Here is a 23,243-nt window from a genome sequence, read left to right as displayed (position 1 = left end):
CCCTGAAGACCCCAATCTTCTCTTCCAGACTCGCATCATGTTCACAAATGTAAAGTGCCCTCTATGTCCCATCATACCTTATGAGCGGATAAGCAGTAGATGTTTCATTCAAACGTTTTTGGTCATTAAATATTGGTCTCATAGCTACTGTATAACTTGACAAGATTTAGTAATATTTTATAATACAAAATAATAAAAACACATGAGATACTTATCTGCTGAGTTTTTTCTGTACTGCCAGAACATTCATTCATTTTCTTGTCGGCTTAGCCCCTTTATTAATCCGGGGTCGCCACAGTGGAATGAACTGCCAACTTATCCAGCAAGTTTTTATGCAGCGGATGCCCTCCCAGCCGCAACCCATCTCTGGGAAACATTCACACACACATTCATAATCTATTGACAATTTAGCCAAACCAATTCACCTGTACCGCATGTCTTTGGACTGTGGGGGAAACTGAAGCACCCAGAGGAAACCCACGCGAACGCAGGAAGAACATGCAAACTCCACACAGAAACGCCAACTGAGCCGAGGCTTGAACCAGCGACCTTCTTGCTGTGAGGCAACAGCACTACCTACTGCACCACTGCTTCGCTCCTGCCAGAACATTATTCATAATATTTTATTATATTTTAAAAGCCATCTGAAATGTTCATTTATTCATTTTCTTGTCGGCTTAGTCCCTTTACTAATCCGGGGTTGCCACAGCGGAATGAACCGCCAACTTATCCAGCTAGTTTTTACACAGTGGATGCCATTCCAGCCGCAACCCATCTCTGGGAAACATCCACACACACATTCATACACTATGGAAAATCTAGCCTACCCAATTCACCTGTACCGCATGTCTTTGGACTGTGGGGGAAACCAGAGCATCCAGAGGAAACCCACGCGAACACAGGGAGAAGATGCAATCTCCACATAGAAACACCAACTGTCTTAGTCGGGACTCGAACCAGTGACCTTCTTTTGAGGCGACAGCGCTAACCACTGAGCTACGGTGTTATTAATTTCTTAAAGTTAATTATAAATTGACAATGAAATGTAAATGTAATTAAATTTATTCATACGTTTTCATTTCAGTTTTGGTGTCATTAATTAAAATATATCAATCTTTTATCTATTTGTGTTTTGTTTTATGAAATTGTTAATAATTAGGGGATTAAAAACATTGTATGAGTTAATGATGAATTGATAATGATAAATCTTAACGCACAGAATTTGCATTCATTTCTCATCTCCACTGCTAAATATGGGTCACTCTGTACTGACATTCACACATCCAGTCCATCGATATATATCTACCATGACTACATCTGTCAGTAAATATGCTTGCCTGTGTGTGTGTCTGGGGAAAACCCTGGCTGCTCTTTTCCTCTCAAGGTGTCGTACCTTCGTCTCTGGTCTCTGGCTTCTTCCCCGTCTCGTGTCCCAGGGTGACTGCTGAGACGGGCCCCATCTGAGTCTCTCTCGGCTCCAGCTGCCAGGGGCCCCAGTGTCCCTGTGGCCCCTGGGCATTAAGGCATACAGCAGGGGAGAGGTCTGGATCCTCACCGCCTCTCAGGACTCTGGCAGGCTCAGTCACATGCCTAACACACACACACAAAACTCTGCAAGGGCTCTTATGTGTATCAAGGTAATGTACTTCTTTCTGCAGCTGCAGAATAACATTATATGAAGATGATCTTCTTTGATATTACTATGTTATGAGTTTAAATGGCTGTTCACTACATTAAACATAAATTTACCCATAACTATGTTTTGTGAATGCTAATGCACATTTCTGATTGTTTGATCTAAATAAATAAATTCTCTAAATTACAAGAGTTGTGTTTTTTGTTTTATCCTGTAAACTAATGTCTTTTAAGATTTAAAATGTTGTCATTTAGACATTTTTGTTTTTGCTGAATTAAATAAAATAAAATCCCATTAGATTTTAGACAACACACCAATGCTTTTAGAAATTAAAATTATGCTGGAAAAACACTGGTTATCTCAAATGCAGATCTGTTTTTCTAACCATCTTTCATTATCTGGGATTAAAAAAAAAAAAAAAAACGATTTTTTTTTTTTTTTTTTTTTGTGGAACAGTCTACAACCTTTAAAGAATAAATAAATATAGCATTTTATTCCACCCCATGCCCAATTCATCCAGTAATCCAGAAACTGTCTCTTTATTTTTTGCCATAACGTTAGCTGTATTTTTGTCGCCATTTAAGATAATCTCAGTGGCTTTGGTGCATTTCTCACAACACTATTTACATTTGCACAACAATGCAATGTAATGTGTCAATATATCTGAAATATCCCGAAGCAGCAATACTGTTTTGTACTGTCGCATGAGATTCCTGGTTTTTTAACGATGAATATATATAACATTAATGCACATCAGTAACTCACCAGTAACTCATTTTGGATGTTCCTGTTAGAAAACATTGTACATAATTGGAAATCCAGCAATAATCAATCCCTTAGGAACAACTGTGGCCAGAACCACAGCCGCCTTTCCACTGCACATGACATTTGGACCTGACTGTCGGAATACGCCCCCTTGTGGGAGTCGCACAGAATTTTCAGTTCTGACATGCACCATGGGAAGGTAGCTGTTCTCGCAGTGTCCAAAACAAAGGAGTGCTTGAGCAAGAGCCTTTATTCTCTGTGCATTCACCATGGTTGAATGAATGAAGTCTAGAAACCAAGCGGCAACCTCCCGCTCTCCCTCGGGAAACCAATACGGAAGTAACTGAAACTGCAATTCATCGAAATTCCGCTAGTCCTGGCTCCAAAATAGAGCAAATTTCAATTGAGCCCACTGTTAGAATGGCCAACTTTACAGCAGAAAAAAAGGTGTTTACAGCCTGGTACAAAGAACGATTTTGGTTCATATTGCTAATATTACCATTCATGACAACTGTGAGGGGGGTGATTTTTTTTAAATATCTGTTTCCTTTATATTAGCTTACATTAAGTTTGCATAATTAAAGGCGTGGCCACTTATGTGACAGCTTGGTCTGGCTGGTCGCCGTCACTTCACCTCAGCTGACTCCAGCAGATTAGCCACTGAGCTCGGCATATTCATCGTATTTCTGTGTTGTTTTATGTGGCTTTACACATTCAGTTGCCTTTTGGACTTATTTCCTACAATTATCAGATGATATGGGATGCTGTGTGCACTTAATTGTGCTCACAAACCATTCACGTGGCCTCCGTTTCCCATGTGAGTAAAGGTATATACTTTTACACCATCTCTATAAATGTATTTGTTTTATTTAAGATCATTTATCATTTATATTTATATTTAGAGCTGTAATGCACTCCAGAATCTGACAGATTGATTAGCTGTAGGCTCTAGCACAGTCATCTGAAGCGTTATCATACAGTGTTATGCTGGATTTCATCAAAAGCCTTGTATTTGTATTACTTTATTACTTACATTCATGAACAGAAATGTTTTTTTTAATATAGACTTTTTCTGATTAAAAAAATAACCAAATAAATTCCTATTTCTTATCTCGCGCACACGGACCTGCTTGGACAACACTAGAATACATCACATCCGGTTGGCCAGTCACATATGGTCTAGTTGCAGTAGTTCAAATATTTCAACGGATCTGCAGCTCAATTCGGATCCAATTTCTCCACATACGAAGATGATCGGAACTCCAGACTTCTGGTCTGTCGCTTGTCGTGTGCAGTGGAAAGGAGGCTTGTGTTCTCAGGACTCCTCTCAAGCGGTGGACTTCTTCATTCTGATTGCTTGCCGACGAATCGCGTCATAGCTCATTACCATAAAGTTGACTTGATTTCAACTCTCCTCGACGCCCACACCGGCAAAGACATACCACGCTACTCCTCGCCGCTGATCGCCGCCGGCTCTCATTGAAAATGAATGACTTCCGGCTACTTTGACGCTCTCGCCGCTTTCGGTGTGAACGTACAGTTAGACATGGTGGTGCCGTTGGAAGGAAAACTGAGGTAAGATTGAAGCGACAGTGAAACATGACAACTGTTTAATGATATATTGTAAATGTTAAAAGGATGACAGTAGTACAAAGTAATACAAGCTTGATTTTGAATTGTCATTAGACAAAAGTCATCATGTAAGGTGAAAGTTTTAGATAAAGAATGGTATTACAGTTTTTTCTCAGTGGCTTTGGTGCATTTCTCGCAACACTATTTACATTTGCAGAACAGTTAATGCATTTCACCAAACAATTAGTACAAGCTACAAAACCTAGTTGATAACCTGCAAAAGTGTGTCACTGGCTCAAAATGGAGAGCTCATTCCTCAAAAGCAAGTATTCACGTCAATGAAAGTGTCAGTGTCATCAAGATGAAAAGTCCTGACACCATTATTTATGAAAAAGATAATCAAATGACTTTGTCATGTTTTAATTATGGCAGTTTACTCTGTTATTTTTTTTCCAAAGCTAAAGTGTCAGATTTTGGTAACACATCCTGAAAATGATCAAGACAGCAAGATATACTATTTTACAGCCATTTGAAAACTACAGTAAAGTTAGACATCACTGCTTTTAGTGAGGTATGTTTCACGTTTTTACTGCATTTGCTCTTTACAATTCTAGTTTGTTCACAGCATTGTGCAAAAGAATAAATACACCCTTATTTACAACAAACATAAAATTCCTTTGGGTAGAGCTGTGCACAACTGTAAACAATACTGCAGTACTTACTGGAACTGAACCTAAAACATACAAAGGTCAGTAAATCATTCACAAAATTGTTCAATTTAACCTTCCTTTTTAAGGAAAAAAAACCTTACATTTTTTAATATAAAATTAGCTTGACAGATTTTGACAACTAGTTCAACATTTTTGTATGTAATGACTCAAGTAATGAAATGAGGATTATTCGTTTCATATGGATTGACTATTCAGCATTCACAAGTTTAGTTAATTTTGACTAACATGACACAAGCAAATGATAATATTATAAGACAGCAGAGAGTTGTATGAAAGCAATGATGCATGTCCAAAAGCATTTGCAGTTAGTTGGAAGGAATAAGAAACTGCTACTATGATGTGCACAAATGACAATGTTTTGAGAAATGCATTAACTGATGTGCAAATGTAAATAATGTTCTAAGAAATGCACTAAAACGACTGAGAAAAACTGTAAGATTAATTAATGACTTGATATCTTTCTATTGTATTCTATTAGCAGATTGGAATGGAACACTTGGAGAAAAAAGGGAATCACATACCTCAGTAATGACTGGAGATTGATGGTCAGGAATTTATGAAAAAAAAAATCCTTCCAAGATGAAGCGGGTGGTGGTTGGTATAGATAGATAGAGGAATCACACATCAGCAATGACTGCAAACTGATGGTCTGGTTAGGCATTTCCTGGATTGATGGATAGATGGATGGATAGATAGATAGATAGATGGATGGATGGATGGATGGATGGATGGATGGATGGATGGATGGATGGATGCCCTTGCAAGAGTAAGGAAGTGGAGGTGGGCTAAGATTGTTAGCTAGATTTCTTGTTTGTAGCAGTTGCTTCTTTTTCATGTAACTGACTCACAACAGGCTGAAGAAGGATGCTTACAGGAAAATTGGTGGAGATTTATCTAAAGAGCACTGGAAAACACATTGTTTATTTGCTGGAGATCAACCAGCAAGTAGAGCTTTGTTATTCTTGTTTTTGCCATTTGCAGATTAAGCTGGGGCATGTGGAGAAATGGGAATCACATCTCAGCAGTGACTGGAAGCTCATGCTCAGGTTAGGTATTTCCTGGATGGATAGATGGATGGATGGATGGATGGATGGATAAATAGATGTCCTTCCAAGGGGAAGGGGGTGGACGTGGTCTTAGGTAGATGTCTTGTCTGTGGCAGGTGTTTCTTTTTAGGTAATGGACACATAACATGCAAAAGAAGGACACTCACTACAGCATCAGTTGTTATTTATCTGAAGAACACACACTTTCCCCGAAGATGGGAATGAAGACGTCTGTCTGCCAACACTTTGGGAGATAGAATACGGGCCAATGAATGTGTATGAGTTGGCAGAGATCAGTTCTGCATGTGCTGGTGATTAATAATTATAAGATTATATAACCAGCACACGCAGAAAAAGCCGCTAGACTTTTGTCGCTAAAGAGCCGAACATTTAGCTATCAACTGGAGACAACACAAATCCATTCCCATGATTTAGGAAGTGTGGGTTACCTTTGTAACTGGTACATTCCCCTTCAGTGAGAATGACATGTGTTTACCAACACTTGGGGAGTGTGTATGAAAAACGTCACAGCAGCTGAGCCTGTCACACCCCTGATGTCAATTTGTCAAGCATAGCGGGAGTGCCTAAGCATCACTAAGGGCATAACCTTCCATTGTCCCCTAGTCGCTTTTATTACCAGAATATGAAAATAATTTCGAAATTTAGAAATCAGGGGTCAATAATATACTTTTTACCTACCTAGCTAGCTGTAGTCTTGGAATTTTAAAGATACAACAGTACATTGGGAAAGCGTGCCAGTTCCGAAGGGGAAGGACGCTGTGAAGGCCACCAACTACCCAAGAGGAAACTAGGTGAATATATAAACATATGGGCTAGCTCTACAAAGAGGGAGTACATATGATAAGCTGGTTAACGGGTAGGGAAGAAACAGGTCTGCCTGAGAAGGCTGAATGCTGAATAGCTGGCAGCGATCCCCAGCACACGGGTAGACCAAAAGGGCATACCAGACATTATATTCGGCCAGGAACCTGGCTGAGTCGGGTGCTGGGGACATCAGAGAAATTCTCTAGGGTTCAACAGATGTGGAACTCGCTAAGCAGAGCACAGAGCTCCCTCCGTGTAAAGAAGCAAGCATGGTGCAGCAAACAAATCACCCAGCAATCAGGACGAAACAGACTCTACACGAAGATTATAAAATCTTATGAATGTGTTATGTGTTGCCCAGCCTACAGCTCTACAAATATCTGTAAGATAGGCACCATGGGCTTGTGCTCAAAAGGAGGCAACACTTCTTGTTGCGCTCTCACTCCTCACTAGGTGAGGGCGATGGCATCAATTATCCATTGGACCAACCTTTGTTTTAATATGGCACTTCCCTTCTGTCTACCATATAACAGATGAAGAGCTGCTCAGAATAACGCGAGAGTAGGCTGGCCCAAATTCCAGGCATGATCTGACCAAAATTGCCTCTTGATCGATGCCAACGCATCCAGCAGAGCTGTCTTTATGAGAACCAGATGATTCCCGAGTATGAAAAAGGGAAAAGAGCATCTTCCCTCTTCTCTGAGTGGCCCGTCTCAGGGACACTTTGCAGTCCTCCTTCCAGAATTAATAGCGCCCTGCGGTGGGGGCTCGGCATTGCTGAGGCAGAGCAGGGGGGAATGTGGATGTTTTTCCAAGACAGCTGCAGATGACCCTGCCCATCACACTGCCGTGAACTTCTGGGTGAAGTCTTCGATGATGTCACCTTATAGGCCTGTGTGGCATAAGTGCGCAATAAGAAAGAAAGATTTGTTAATGTTGCACATATCAGCCAGGTTAAGCCAGAGGTGTACCTGGACCACTAGTGTGGCCATCATCTTCACCAGGGCACAAGTGGCCAACTTGGTGGTCATGAGAGTATAGTCAGTCGCTGTGTGAAGCTCATGCATTAAACCTGGAGAGGAACCAACCTCGTGCAGCTCAGCCAGCTTCTGCACCTGGTAGCGCTGATAGGTAGCCATAGCATGCAAGGCAGAGGTGGCCTGGCCTGCAGTTGTGTATTCTTTGGCTGTGAGAGACTCATATACCCTACATGCCTTGGATGAGAGTCTTGGCTGACCCCTCCAGGTAACGGCACCTTGCGGGCCAAAATTGACTGAAATATCAAGCTCCACCTGGAGAATTTCTTCGTACCCCCTGGCTTCATCAAGCGTAGTGAGGGTGGAGGAACGTCATCAAAACATGTCAGCCCACTCTTCAATGCAGCGAAGGACATCTGGTCCTCGGTGTCATCAGTGTGATGACACTCACTTGAAGCTTGGACGAAGTTACAGTGGAGTACTGAGGGTTCTGCAGGCCCAAAGGTGCTAAATGAGCCCTCACTGTTACCCTCAGGTCTGCCCGAGTGCTAACTGAGTTGTGGTGAGCAGTAGGGATATTTTTCAAAAGCAGATGAATTAGTGCATGGACGGATGTCCTTCCTAGAGGAAAGGGTGGTGGTGGTGGGAATACTGTAGGTTGTTAGATATTTGTGTTCTCTGTGGCAGTAATTTAAATTGTAGGTAATGGAACCACAACAGGCAGAACAAGCAGATTCACAAGAGCATTGATGAAAATGTATCTGAAAATTGCTGGAAAACAGCTTGTGCATTGCTGGACCTCAGCCTACAGATAGGGCTCTATTGGTGCTTTCTTTGACTTTTGCAGATTGCAGTGGAGCAAAAGAAGAAGACTTAACAGGGGCATCGCTAGACCCCCTTTATTTGAGGGCGATTTAGGGGGGCTCATGCCCCAGTAGAGCTTTATGTCTAACAATACCCCTGCTGTGCTGGCTATTGATTGCGCAGAGCCAACCCCCCCACCACGAAGCGATCCTGAGGCGGGCCGCTTGGAGAGGAGGAGAACTGTTTTTTCCTCAGCTTCCCCCTGCAAATGAACGTATCAATCCAAGAGAGGGCTGCTTTTCCTCCCTCTGGGTGTGGAAGTCCAAAAGCTGCCAGCATGGGGCATGCTGCCTTCCAGCTCTCAACTTTGGTGCATTTCGCCTCAGACTTTGAGGGCGCTAGAGGACTGGCTCCTTTCTCTCACACTTCCAGCCTATTTTAAGGATCCTGGATGGAAGGTAAGAGTAGTAAAGGATACAATTGAGCTGGTCGCTCCATTCAAGATGGAGAGCGGGTGTACACCCCTACTTTATTGTACGCAGAGAGTGGTGGGTTATACCAATCCTATCTGTGAGTTTTGAGCTGTCATCTTTTCAGGATGCTGGTCAAGATGGTCATGCAGAAACGCATTCCCCAGTGCGTCTGTTCGTGGGATTGGTTGCAGCTATAGACCTGAAGGGCACTCAATCCATGTCTTGCTCTCTCCCTCCTCACATCGTGTTTTTTCCGGTGAGCAATGGGGGCCGAGCATGGCAGTACAGGGTCCTCCCCTTCGGGCTCTCCCTGTTTGCATGTGTGAAAGACACCCTGTGACTCTTCGGCACCGGAGCATCTGCTTATTCATTGATTGGCTTATATTTGTCGTCTTTATACTAGTTGATTATGCACCGGGACCTGGTGCTCCGGCACCTCGGCATGTTGGGGTTTTGGGTCAACTGAGAAAGAACAAGCTCTCCCTCAGTCTAAGTTTCTCTTATCTCGGGATGGAGCTGGACTCCATTATGGTGTGCCTTATCAAGAGTCTACCGTTCTAGTGCAGCCCTGTCCTATACAATTGGGCAGATTACAGTGGTCTCACTGAAGTTTTCAGAGTGTTGGTGAAAAAAATTATTGTTCCAGCCATATGTCAGAGTTCCTATGAAGGGGAACGTCTCGGTTACGAATGTTACCCTTATTACCCGCAGCTGTTCAGCTCTTCAGCAGGCAAAAAATGTAAGGCTCGCTCTGCATGCACCAGCTATATTCTCTGTTAATGATTAATCACTGGCACTTGCGGAGCCGAGCTCTGCCAACTTATTGACTCATTAGCTTGATTGGTTGACTACCATCCTCCTAAAGACACACGTCTCTGTTCCCTATTCCGGGAACAAGGGTTACGTTCGTAACCGAGACGTTTTGTGGTCACATATTACTAATATAATTTTTACTGCACTTTTAAAAAGTACAAATGAAATCAAAACTAACCATATGATTTTAGGCAGCTAACATAGTCTTATGGTGAACAATTTATCTGTTCATTTCATTAAAAAAATAATTTGCCAATCTAATCTTTAATTAAAATCTGAAAAGGCACTTCCGGTTTGTTTTTTCAGTTAAATTCACAGATTACTTATTTCTGAGGTAGTGGGCGTGGCTAATATACTTAACCGCGCCCCTTCAACTGTCAGTTTTGACAACAAACCGAAATTAGTTAGGCTGTAAAACTGTTATGCTGTGTTCACACCAGACACGGAATGCGCGGATAAATTGCGATATTCGCGCGTGAACATTTGAGTTTACTTGCTTCATTCGCGCGTCAAACCCCGCTTCATTCGCGCGTCAAATTTACTTCAGAACAGACGCGGATTCGCGTTATGGGCAGGGCATCTGTCTTCCCGGTGACTGTAGTTTCATTGCTAAAAGGCTAACATGGATTTTATGAAGAAAATAACAGTGTTTATGTACTTTATGAAGGCTGTAAAACAGCGTCGATACGTTTAGGACCGTGTCTTAGTCCACTACATGCTTTCAGAGGTGCATCCAGCTCTGTGAGCTCATAAACTCCTCCAGAAACTGAACCTGGATGACGGAGACTTTCAACGGTGCTTCTGACTAAGCCAAGCCCAGTTTGATGACTTGTTGTCGGTGTCGCCTGGAGGATTTCCCCCGGGACACCATCAACTGGTTCTACTCCCACAAGAGCAAGCTTCTGATTGGTTAACGTGGCGCGAATGTCCACTGACAAACTCGCAATACGCTCAATTCACCGACCATTCGCGCGTATCGCACCGCAGGATGTCTATTCGCGCGTTTGCATTGATTTAACATGTAAATCACTTGCGCTTGACGCGCATTCCACGTCTGGTGTGAACGCAGCATTAGGTTGCAATAAGTCTTCTAAAACCTATTTCCTGATCTTATTAAATGAAATGGTTACTTTACTACATCCAATCTGCTCGCAGTAGAAAAAACAAGCCACGCCCACTGTTTTCTCATTAATATTCTGTTTCTCTAGAAACTGCGTCACAATACACACAAAAAAAATACAGTCACAGCTTCTGGTTCATGTGGACTTTAAAGAGTAATAAGAGAGCTCTTTAAAAATCTTCATCCACCTTTTGGGTGCATTGACCAGTGATGCTGTGTCAAATTGCAAGGACAATTACTGCAGAAAGGCACACAGTCAACGGGCATTCTGCTAATGAAGGGGCGTGAAGGGAATAAACTGTTAATAAATATGCTTCAGTGGCATTGTTAATAAAGGCTTCCATCCTTCAGCTTTAGCCGCTAATAATCTAAACGCAAACAAACAGAGCTGCTGTAGTTTAGAAGATTTCATTGTACAGATTTTAGATCTGACTTTTTGAACAGTGTCCAGTTTCATATAGTGAATTCAAAGAATTGCAATGAAAAGTGGTAAAACAAAGAGATCAATACCGGATTTTTCTTTCATTAAAACATTTAAAAAACACTAGAACAGTGTTTTATATTTTGCTAAATAATGTACACTATCCCAAACGTTTCAAAGAATGTTCAAATGCAGAGAATTATTTCTTTTTGATAATTTGGTTTCATTTAAAAAACAAAACTTCTAATATAATCCAGAAAAGAAGCTAAAACATTGTCAAAACTGGCTTCAGCGGTTCATCTGTAATCATGAGACTGCAAAAACACTTTTGAGTACATAGATTTCTATCTGTTAGCAGACAAGAAGGACACGCAGCACTGTCCTTCATGATCTTTCTCTGATCTCAGCGTTACTGACCAAAGGCCGGCGTTTTATAATTAAAGTGCACAGGATTATCGGTGTCTGAGGAATGCCCTGTCAGACATTAAACGCAGAAATGCAAGAACACTCCACTTCAAATGATTGCTCACTGCCCTGGAAATAAAGGGGTTACGGCTAATCCTCTCAGAGTTTAACGGCTATCAGTGTCCGGCGAGGAAACATAAGTGGAATGAAGTCAGGAGGTTTTGAACAGGAGGATGTCGACTTAATGTTCACGTTAGCTGACATGCGTGTGGCTCCATCATATGCTATGGATATATGATGTACATATTAGCATCCACTGCATAAAACATATGCTGGACAAGTTGGCGGTTCATTCAGCTGTGATATCCCTTGATAAATAAAGGAAATAAGCGGAAGGAAAATGAAGGAATAAACATAATGAATATATTAGACTTAACTAGGTCAATTAGGATCATTAGGCAAGTCATTGGACAACAGCACTTTGTTCTGTAGCCATTCAACGACAGTTGTATATACATACAGGTCCATAAATATTTGAACATCGACACAATTCAGTTTTGGCTCTAAAATTGTGTGTTGTATTTATGAATTCATTCATTACTTTTTTTTTCTCGACTTAGTCCCTTTATTAATCTTTGGTTGCCACAGCGGAATGAACCACCAACTTATCCAGCATATGGTTCATGCAGCGGACGCCCTTCTAGCTGCATTATATATATATATATATATATATATACACACAGTTAGGTCCATAAATATTTGGATATTAACATAATTCCAACATTTTTGGCTCTATACACCAACCCAATGGATTTGAAAGGAAACGAACAAGATGAATGAGGTGAACGCTGTAGCAATTACAACAGTTTGCATATGTGCCTCCCACTTGTTAAGGGCCCAAAAGTAATTGGACGATTGGCTTCTAAGCTGTTCCATGGCTAGGTGTGTGTTATTCCCTCATTATGCCAATTGCAACGAGCAGATAAATGGTCCAGAGTTCATTTCAACTCTGCTATTTGCATTTGGAATCAGTTATTGTCAACTATCATGATTAGATTCAAAGAGATGTCACTATCAGTCAAGCAAGCCATCGTTAAGCTGAAAAAAAAACAAAACAAACCCATCAGAGAGACAGCAAAAACATTACATGTGGAAATTGGTGATGTTATCTAATTTTGTAAATGAATTCTTTAATACTCCAAAAACTCTAGTTTCTTCAATATGAAGAATTAATATGCAAAAGCAAATTATTTATAATTTCTCACTCTCCTGTTTCCACCAAAACTGTTTGTCGAGAGCTCTACAGGGTCAATGGCTGGGCTGCTATAGCCAAACCTTTGGTCACTTGTGCAAAAGCCACACACCAGTTTCAATGGTGCCAGCAGTTATAAATCTTGGCCTGTGGACATTGTGAAACATGTATTGTTCTTTGATGAGTCCACAATCACTGTCTTATACACATCCGAGAGAAGCATACCAATTAGTATGAATTAGTCATGGTTTGGGCTGAAATATCATCGAATTCCTAGGCCCTATACTTGATGGGTGCATCACTGCCAACCTTTCTGGAGGACCATGTGCATCCAATGGCTGTGGTGTGCATCAGGATGATAATGCAGAAATACACACAGCAAGACTGGTGACAGAGTGGTTTGATGAAAGTCATCAGATCTAAATACAGTTGAAACCCGAAGTTTACTTACACTAAAAAAAGGAACATAACCATTTTTTACAAATGTTTGATAGTAAATCATACTAAACGTTTACTATTTTAGGTCCGTTAGGATTACCTATAGGATTGACGTTTGATAAATGCCAGAATAATGAGAGAATTGTTTATTAATTTCTAGACAGTCAAGAGTTTACATATATTTGCTTGGTATTTTTTTAGCTTTTAAATGATAACTTTGGTCAAATATTTTGGGTATCCTTCCACAAGCTTCTTACAATAGTTTGAAGGAATCTTGGCCCATTCCTTCTGACAGAATTGGTGTAACTGAGTCAGATTTGTTGGCTGTCTTGCTCACACAAGCTTTTTCAGCTCTGCCCAAATATTTTGTATAGGATTGAGATCAGGGCTTTGTGATGGCCACTTCAAAACATTCACTCTGTTGTCCTTAAAGCATATTTTAACTAATTTGGCAGTATGCTTAGGTTCATGGTCTGTTTGGAAGAACCATTTGTGGCCAAGTTTTAATATCCTGGCTGATGTCTTGAGATGTTGCTTCAGTATCTCTACATAATATTGTTTCTTCATGATGCCATCTATGCTGTGAAGTGGACCAGTCCCTCCTGCAGCAAAACATGATGCTGCTACCCTCATACTTCACAGTTGGGATGGTGTTCCCGCTTGTAAGCTTTCCCCTTTGTCCTCTAAATGTAACACTGGTCATTATGGCCAAACAGTTCAATCTTAGTTCCATCAGACCACAGAACAGTCTCCAAAAATTTGTCTTTTTCCCAGTGTAATTTAACAAATTGTAATCTGGCTTTTTTGTTGATTCTAGCTTGTTGATTTTCCCATGTTGTCACACAAGGAAGCATTGTGTTTGAGGTTTTCCTTAAATACTATTCTACAGTTGTGCCTCCAATAAACTCAACTGTTGTCAGTTAGCCAATCAGAAGCTTCCAAAACCTTGACACCATCATCTGAGCTGTTTCAGAGGCATAATAATCTTATTGTATTTAAACTTGACTTTCAAGAAAAGGTATAACAATTTCTTAAAAATTTCTCTCTCAACATTCTGCTATTAAGCATAACAGAAACAAATTTGATAATTCTGACTTACCTAAAAGAGAAAAAGTTTAGTCACATTAACATCGGACTTTTATTAAATGGTTATGTGCCCTTTTTATACAGTGTGTGTAAACTTCTGGTTTCAACTGTATATGTAGCAAAGCATTTGGGCTGGTTTATTTTATTAAAATGTAGAAATCACATTGGTAATTCTGCAGTATTTAATTGACTTATGCCACAGAATATTTTTTATCAGTGTATCTATCAAACATATTTTGTTTCAAACACCTATTTAAAAAAAAGTCAATTTCAAAGCAGCTTTGCAGAAAAATCTAAATAATATGTGGGTCCCAAATGCTCGGCTTCATCTGTTTTCTGATGATGTTCAATAGAATCACTTATCGTCAAACTCAATAAGATTTGGCTCACTGTCCAAATCAGCCCGTTATACCTTCATGCCTACAATTCCATGAAAAGACCATGTCCGTTATGCTCTCTCTCTCTTCCTTTCTGAGAGATGAGACTAATGTTGTTTATTTTCATTTGAAATGCACATGGTCATATACAACTTGAACTGAATTATGTATAGTTGTATTGTGTTGGTTTTAGTGTAAAGTCTTGTAAAATTGAAATTACCTCTCTCTTATGCGAGTCTGCCCTAGATTCCTTCAGCTTGGAGAAAAGCAGCGGTGAGGGCAGTGCTGTAGGTGTTTGGACCCCTCCTTTCCCTCATCATCCTCTGCCCCTTCTCTTCCTCCTCAGGGAATGAAGCCCCATCTGCTACCCAGTGTGTCTTGTGAGAAAGGGGAGAAAGGAGGCCGTTTCTGGGCTCTTTAGGGGCCATTCTGGAGCTCCCCTCATACGCAGACAGCAGATGTCTTCTTTCCCTAGTTCGTGTTTTCATTTGTGACTTCGCTGTCAGGCTTGGGAGACCAAGAGCAAGAAAACACCACCTCAGATGTGCTACTATACGTTAAGGTTTCAGCAATCTTTTTTTAAAGGTATACAAAGTTAAACAATATTTGGCAGTGATTCAACTATGTGAATACTTGGAATCGGATGTTTAAAAATGATCTACATATTGAGACGATCATCTTTAGAGTTGTCTAAACTAAAATTTTAGCAATGCACGTTACCAATCGACCATTGAGTTTTGCTCTATTTATTGTAGAAATTAAACATGAAATGTTTCCATGGAATAATCATTCATGCATTTTCCTTAGACTTAGTCCCTTTATTTATTAGGGTTCACCACAGCGGAATGAACCACCAACTATTCCAGAATATGTTTCACACAGCAGATGCCTCTCCAACCCCAACCCAGCACTGAGAAACACCCATACACTCTTGCATTCACACACACACACACTACAGCCAATTTAATTTAAACAATTCACCTATAGCACATGTCTTTAGACTATGGGGAAACCGGAGCACCAAGAAGAAACCCACACCAACATGGGGAGAACATGCAAACTCCACACAGAAACGCCAACTGACCCAGACAAGGCTCGAACCAGTGACTTTCTTACTGTGAGGCGACAATGCTAACCACCGAGCCACCCTGCTGCCTTCATGGTACATGATCTTTACTTAATATTCTTGGATTTTTGGCATGAAAGACAAATCAATATTTTTGACCTCTACAACATAATTCTGGCTATTGCCAAAAATTTACACGTGCAACATTGTGGTCCCATTTAAAAAAATATTGTTCAAATATACAATGAATTTGATCATTTTAAACATTTAGTAAAGGTGTGAAGGGAATGTTTTTCTCTAGTCTACTCTAGTAATTCAATTGACAAAAGTCTCTTATTACCAAGTGTAAACAACCCCTAATTCATACTGATGCAAACAGATAGAAAACCAGATCAAACTATTGGCTTTCAGTCTTTCCAGCGTTGCTAATTAGCCATGTTGTTTTATACAACTGCACAGGCTGTATGAATTTGCTGTCTAAGTATAGTTGTTGTGATATTATTTAATTTTAATCAATCACCGACACATCTCCATCTTTGTAGCCAGACAATGATGTAATTTTCCTCTGCTAATGGCTAAATGCTTACAGGAGCTAATTATGGTTGGTTTTCTGAGAGGACTGAGAAGGACCTAGGGTTCAGCGAAGGGTGAAAAAAAATAAAAAATTCTACCCAGTCTGTTATCTGCTCATTTCCTCATCTCTCTCTATATATATTTGTAGTGAGGAATGACTATTTTAAATTTTGTCTTATAGCTCTAGAGGCCTCTCATTATCCCAACAGAGTGGGAGTGTTTGAAACCTAAAATAGTTGGACTGATTACATGGTGTTAAGCAAGACTTTTCGCTGAAACTGTGATTGCGCTTAAGGGCGTGTTAAACTTGTGGCACTCTTGGTTCATTTGGTTGGTATCAATGAAGAAAGTGACACATTTGGTTCTGGATTACTTTCCATTCACACTGTCACAATTTAAAAACCTGAACCTAAAAACACAGAACAAAAGAAAAATGGCATTTACATCCAAATAAGCAAATTAGATTAATGTGGAAAACTGAAATATTGCATAAAACATCTGTAAATTAAGCACTGTTTCCATTCAATGAGTCAAAAAGAACATGATCATCACTTAAGAAAACAGCACCAAATAGAAATTTGCTGCAAACTAAATGCAATGAACGCACACAGACTTTTGGAGGCGCGAGATGGGTAAAATTACTGAACCTGTGAAATTGCTCATTTTTAGCAGAAAATTTAAGATGGCATTTAGAGGATTTTGCATCTGAATACTTTTTAGTTGAAGTCAGAATGATTATACCTGAATTATTCGCCCCTCTGTTTATTTTTTCAATGTTTTCTGTTTAACTGAGAGCAGATTTCTTCAACACATTTCTAAACATAATCATTTGAATAACTCATCTCTAATGACTGATTTATTTTATCTTTGTCATGATGACAGTAAATAATATTTGACTAAATATTTTTCAAGACACTTCTATACAGCTTAAAGTAATATTGAAAAGCTTAACTAGGGTAATTAGGTTTACTAGGCAGGTTAGGAGCAATTATCGTATAACGATGGTTTGTTCTGTAGACTATTGGAAACAAATTATAGCTTAAAGGGGCTAATAATTTTGTCCTTAATTTTTTTTTTTAATTAAAAACTGCTTTTATTCTAGCCAAAATAAAACAAATAAGACTTTCTCCAGAAGACAAATTATTATCAGACATACTGTGAAATTTTCCTTGCTCTGTGGAAGTGCTCTGTCATTTGGAAAATATTTTAAAAAGAAAAGAAATCAAAGAGGGTTTAATAGTTCTGACTTCAACTGTATATACTTTTTTTGTGTAAGGAGTACAAGGAGACGGAAAACAATTGCATCAATATATTTTATTGCACCCTTCTCACTGGTCAGTTTTTAAGAAAGGCATCATGGGTAATGCCGTACTTCTGCACAAAACTAATAACCTCTTTTAAGAAATAACTGCATAACAAGCTCAGAGCTCACAAACCAAGTTTATCAATTGTTATTGCTATTTTTTTATTTAATTCTGTAAAGCTGTTAAAATTTCACTATTATTTCAGCCATTTTCTAAAAAAAAAAAATTAATTGATCTTTTTTAAGTAATTGTTTTAAAATACTTAACTTCTCAGAATTTTCTTGAGTAACTCCAGATCAGATAGAAGGTTTTGTTCATCCAATAGTTCCCCCCAAACTTAAAATAGACTATTTACTCACCCTCGAATGGTTTTAAATCTAAACTTAAATCTAATTGATTTTGTTATTTCTGTTAAAAGCTGGTACTATGATATATGGAGGTCAATGGTTAGGCTATTGTTTTTCAGCTTTTTCCAAAACATCTTCTTTTGTGTTCATCAGAAGAAAGAAACTCACATGGGTTTGGAACAAGTGAAGAATGAGTAAATGATGACAGGATTGATATTTCTGGGTGATCTGTTCGTTTGAGAGTGCAATGGTGGAAGTGCATGAAGAAGTCGCATTAAAGGAAAACACTGCCACTGTGTGGCTGAATATGTACCATGCCATGGTGTAGTTCTTTTTTTAAGAAGTTTAATATCGCAGTCTTCCCATTCGTCTTTATAGCTTTAATGAATTTAACACTGATTTTGCTTACCGTACTTTCTTTTAGAAGATCTATCACACTTTATATTAAGGTTGCTTTAATGACTATGCACGTGTCAAAAATTAAATTAAATTAAATTAATATACTTATTGTTTCTCATATTGTATTGCAAAACATTTTTAGTGTATTTAAGAGTAGGGACCGGTTTGGTGGTTTTACATGTTATTACATGCAGGGCTTTTACAAATGTATACAGCATAAAAAAATGTGTACACAATGACTGTGCACTGTACCAAATTTACTTTAACTACCAGATTATGTACCAGATTAACTTTAATGCAAATACATGAGTTAAGGCCATATAAAAAAGTGAGTCTAGACCAGGGTTGTCCAAACTCTGTCCCGGAGGGCCAGCGTCCTGCAGATTTTAGCTCCAACTTGCTTCAACACAACTGCAAGGATGTTTCTAGAATGCTTAGTAAGAGCTTGATTAGCTAGCCCAGGTGTGTCTGATTGGGATTGGAACTAAACTTTGCAGGACACCGGCCCTCCAGGACTGAGTCTGGACATCCCTTGTCTAGACTATCTCAAATATGTAACCCTGGACCAAAAATAAAGTTACAATTGCAAGGTCTTTTTTAAAAAATGAGACATATACATCACTTAAAACTGAACACATAAGCTTTCCCTTGAGGTATATTTAGTTATTTTTAATTATCCTTTATACCAGTGGTTCTTAATTGTGGTGCTCGTGCCCCCCCTGCCCTGCACATTTTGTATTTCTATTAAATTTGACAGACAAGAATCAGTTCATGGATCTCTCAGTTAGCGAGCTAATGATCTGCATCCAGTGTGTTAGGCGAGGAAGACATACAAAATGTGCAAGGATCAGTGTTGTGCCGAGAAACACAACCCTGCCGTAAAATACACCCCCTCTAAAATGAGCATCTAATAACTTAAATTGATAATAATAATATTAATAATAATAATAATAGAATTATGACAACTGATGACAATGACAGGGGTGAGTTTCATGAATAAAACCCTTCCCTTAGAGAAGATATTAAAATAAATAAATAGATTGACAGTGAGGTGAATTATTTAATGTGTGGTTTAGTTGAAAACAACAACCTAATTTTTTTCGGTTTGTTTACACCCACCAAAAAGCCTCATTTTAGAAACAGGCTCATTACGTCAGTCTACTCTACAGCGAATATTTTTATTTTACATTTATTTGTAAACCTGGTGCATTTTAAAATGTGTTTCACTTCTTGTCTTTGTTTTATCCATCAAATTAATAATCATATTATGTTTTTATCAATTATGACCTTTGTTTTTTTTTTAATGTAGACTGAGAAAGCTAATGAAAGTCTATGAAAGGGGTACATTTTGCACCAGGTGTGCATTTCTCAGCACAACACCGGCATTGAGAACCACTACTTTATAGGAAAGAAAATCTGAAATCTGAGGTTTAAAAAAAAATAAATAAAAACTACTGAGAAAAATCACCTTTGAAGATGTCTCCTCAACAAAGCATGAAAATGCAACTTTTGATATATTTGCAGAAGGAAATTTACAAATACATTCATAAAACATGATCTTTACATAAGTGAGACGTTTACATGGACACCAATAATCTGATTAAGAATCCTCTGATTAAGAGTCTACCATGTAAACAGTGATTTTTGATGACCTTAATCCAACTAAAGTCTTAATCGAACTAAACAGAAATGGAATAAAGACATGTGAAGTATGCTGATTTTAGTCACATTATTGAAGTGCAGCACGCACATGTAAACATCCTAAACTATTAACGTCACGTAGGATTTTCGCCGTACTTTGCGACAGGATAGTCTATACACACGGCTGTTTGACACTATTCTCTGCACCTACTGAGTTAGTAAAGAACCACAGACATCTGGGGCCTCATATATCAACGCTGCGTACGCACAAAAACATTGCATACGCCAGGTTTTACGCTTACTCCCGATCATAGATATATGCGAGTATATAGTCCTCCACTGCACCTTGGTCCCTCATTCATTTCAAAGGAGCGCTACCCTGTACAAAAATGGTGGCTCTATTGACGCTTAACTTTTAATAGACAACAACAGGGTAGGCAACATCTAATCATGTCTCCATCCAAGTAGTTCTCACATACCGTTTTCAAATTCCATGAATTCTAACATACTACTCGGCTCGTGTAAGAGGCTAAACTATCATATGCATTTGTTTATATGACAAAACATGTCTTTTTGACTAAAGAAGGTCCATACTGACTCCAAAGGCAGATACTGATAAGATCAGGGCCTGATATGTGGACTTTGGGGTTTTATGATGTGGTCTCATGTTGATTGGTCAGTTTGAATGTCTCAGCATTTGGGCTTTAGTCACATGGTCAAGAAAGATACAAAGTAGGTGTAAAACTCTGGCTCTTTGCCTGCCCTGTCTTCTTGGTCTGTTTCTCTCCTGCTCTGCTCCTCTCCTCCTCTGGAGTCTATCTTCTCTGCCTCTTTGAGGCCTACTTGCTCTCTTTGTCTCTCTCCCTCCCCCTTTGTCTCTCCTTCTTCCTCTGGTAACTTTAATTTTACATTTAAGCTGGGTACAATTTATATCATATGTTTTATCATTTCATATTTGATCATTTTATACAGTTATTTTGTAATTAATTCAGTTGTAACCATAGACAATTATTGTCATTAAATCATCTCATTTTCAAGTACTTGTGAATTACTTTTCATTTAACATCAACATTTAATTGTTCCATATTGCATTGCAATACAATCACATAATATCAATGCTCTCCCACATTTATAGCTATTAATACTGCCCTTATTTCCGTTTTTTGGTATGAGATTGCAGAAGAATGGTTTGACTAGAAATGTACAGTTTTTTACCATCATGCTGATCACTTTTTAGTCGCTCAGCAGAACTACAATTCGAACCGCTTTGATTTAAAACCCATTCTTACACTCGCGTATTAAATGATATCGAAGTATGTGATTTTGGACGCAGCCCACGTCTCCTTAACCAAACACACCTGATTTAGATCTTCAGCTCATTAGCAGACAAAGAAGACATTAAAACATGCAGCAATGGTGGTCCTGCAGATCCAACCTGGTTGAGAAACACTGCTTTACATAATATTCTTATGATTTTTTGCTTGCATTTGATTGCATTTTCTTTAAAATAATTTGACCCATACAATGTATTGTTGGATATTCCTACAAATAAAGAGAAGAAGCTCACAAGAAGTCATTTTTCGTCATCAAATGTAGTAAATGTTTACTGTGATATCCTTATGATACAATATGACAGTACATATTGTCAACATGGTAGCAAAAATACAAAAATACTCATTCAACAACATCCGAAAATTTCTATTTGCACAATCCAAGATAATCTGCTACATGATTCGAAACAATTCAATCATAAGTGTGCTTGCATTTTATATCCACATTAGATCCTTACATTGCATTGCACAATATATATATCAAAGGCACTTTAAAAATCAATTAATATTCATGTTTTGTAATTCATTTTCTCTGCAATAATAAAAATTTGAATAACAGATAAAAAGGAGTACAGAATAAAAGGTTTAAGAGAATTAAACCGCATAACGCTTCAATGCGCAATTTAGATGAATGCATCTTAACTAAAACTCCTTTAAAAACGTTTTTTTTTTTACAAGAAACCAAATATTGTATCAAATAATATAAAATAGTAAAGTATTGCACTCATACTGTACATAACATGACGTTCATTGTATCTCCAGATAGACGTTTAAGGAATAGTGTGATGTAATCAATTCATTAACCCTTCAGTTTACTTCATCAAAGTTCTTCATCCTTCAGTGAGTGTTAATACAGTATTAATGAAGGTGCTTTAACACGACCCTGCGGTAAACACCGGACCATTTAACTGGAGATGATTTCCATTAAAAATGAGCAGATCTACTGCTTTCACCTTCATAAATGTAATTTGAGATCATTCCCTGGCTGTCGAGTCCTGCACCTTCACACAGACTGATCTCAGGTCAGCAGCAGTTTCCCGTAGTGTCTATGGTGAGGATCTTCTTTTTCTGTAGGGACTGTTAATACTGCAGCTGCTCATTTCAGTGTACTGGGTCTGAATAATCAACACAAAACAAACAAGGAAATGTAGACAAAAGGAGCAAACTGAGAAAAGATGGAGCATTTAGTTATGTAATTTAACAATCGATGGTCTAAATTATTAAAAGGGGACCTATTATGCTAATTTTTGCAAGGTATACACTACCTGACAAAAGTCTTGTCACCTATCTAAGTTTTAGGAATAACAAATAAAACTTGACTCCTAGTTGATCATTTGGTATCAAAAGTGGATTATATGAAAGGCAAAGGCCTCTAGATTATGCCAAAATAAAATATGATCGTGCCTTGATTTTTAATTATTTAATTAGGACAGTAAGGTCTGACTTTGCTTAGACAGGTCTTGACATAATGTACAGTATAGAATATAAAGTCATGGTGCAGTGGAAAAGGATTTGATTTTGTTTATGACTTGAGCTTGGAGGACTGCATCTATACATCCCTGCAATGACTCAAATAACTTATCAATAAAGTCATCTGGAATAGCAAAGAAAGCGTTCTTGCACGACTCCCAGAGTTCATCAAGATTCTTTAGATTCATCTTCAATGCCTCCTCCTAAATCTTTCCCCAGAAATGTTCAATAATGTTCATATCTGGTGACTGGGCTGGCCAATCCTGGAGCACCTCGACCATCTTTGCTTTCAGGAACTTGTGCAGGCTGAAGTATAAGGGAGCAGCACTATCCTGCTGAAGAATTTGCCCCCTCTTGTAGTTTGTACTATA

The 23,243-nt window shown here is 38.8% G+C and overlaps 1 protein-coding gene across 8 annotated transcripts in view; it reads right to left on the bottom strand.

Annotated features, from left to right (window-relative positions):
* Positions 1 to 21,647: 21,647 nt before the first annotated feature.
* The window catches only part of mctp2b (multiple C2 domains, transmembrane 2b), a 71,056-nt gene continuing 69,460 nt past the window's right edge, over positions 21,648 to 23,243 (bottom strand). For all 8 annotated transcript variants that reach the window (XM_073908128.1, XM_073908131.1, XM_073908130.1 and 5 more), the window contains one exon: positions 21,648 to 22,517. In XM_073908128.1, coding sequence (XP_073764229.1) covers positions 22,449 to 22,517 — 69 coding nt within the window. In that variant the 3' untranslated portion in view covers positions 21,648 to 22,448. The remainder of the gene's footprint in view (positions 22,518 to 23,243) is intronic.

The sequence above is a fragment of the Danio rerio genome, chromosome 7 (assembly GCF_049306965.1).
Source record: "Danio rerio strain Tuebingen ecotype United States chromosome 7, GRCz12tu, whole genome shotgun sequence".
Lineage (NCBI taxonomy): Eukaryota > Metazoa > Chordata > Actinopteri > Cypriniformes > Danionidae > Danio > Danio rerio.
This window is presented reverse-complemented; position numbering and strand designations above follow the sequence as displayed.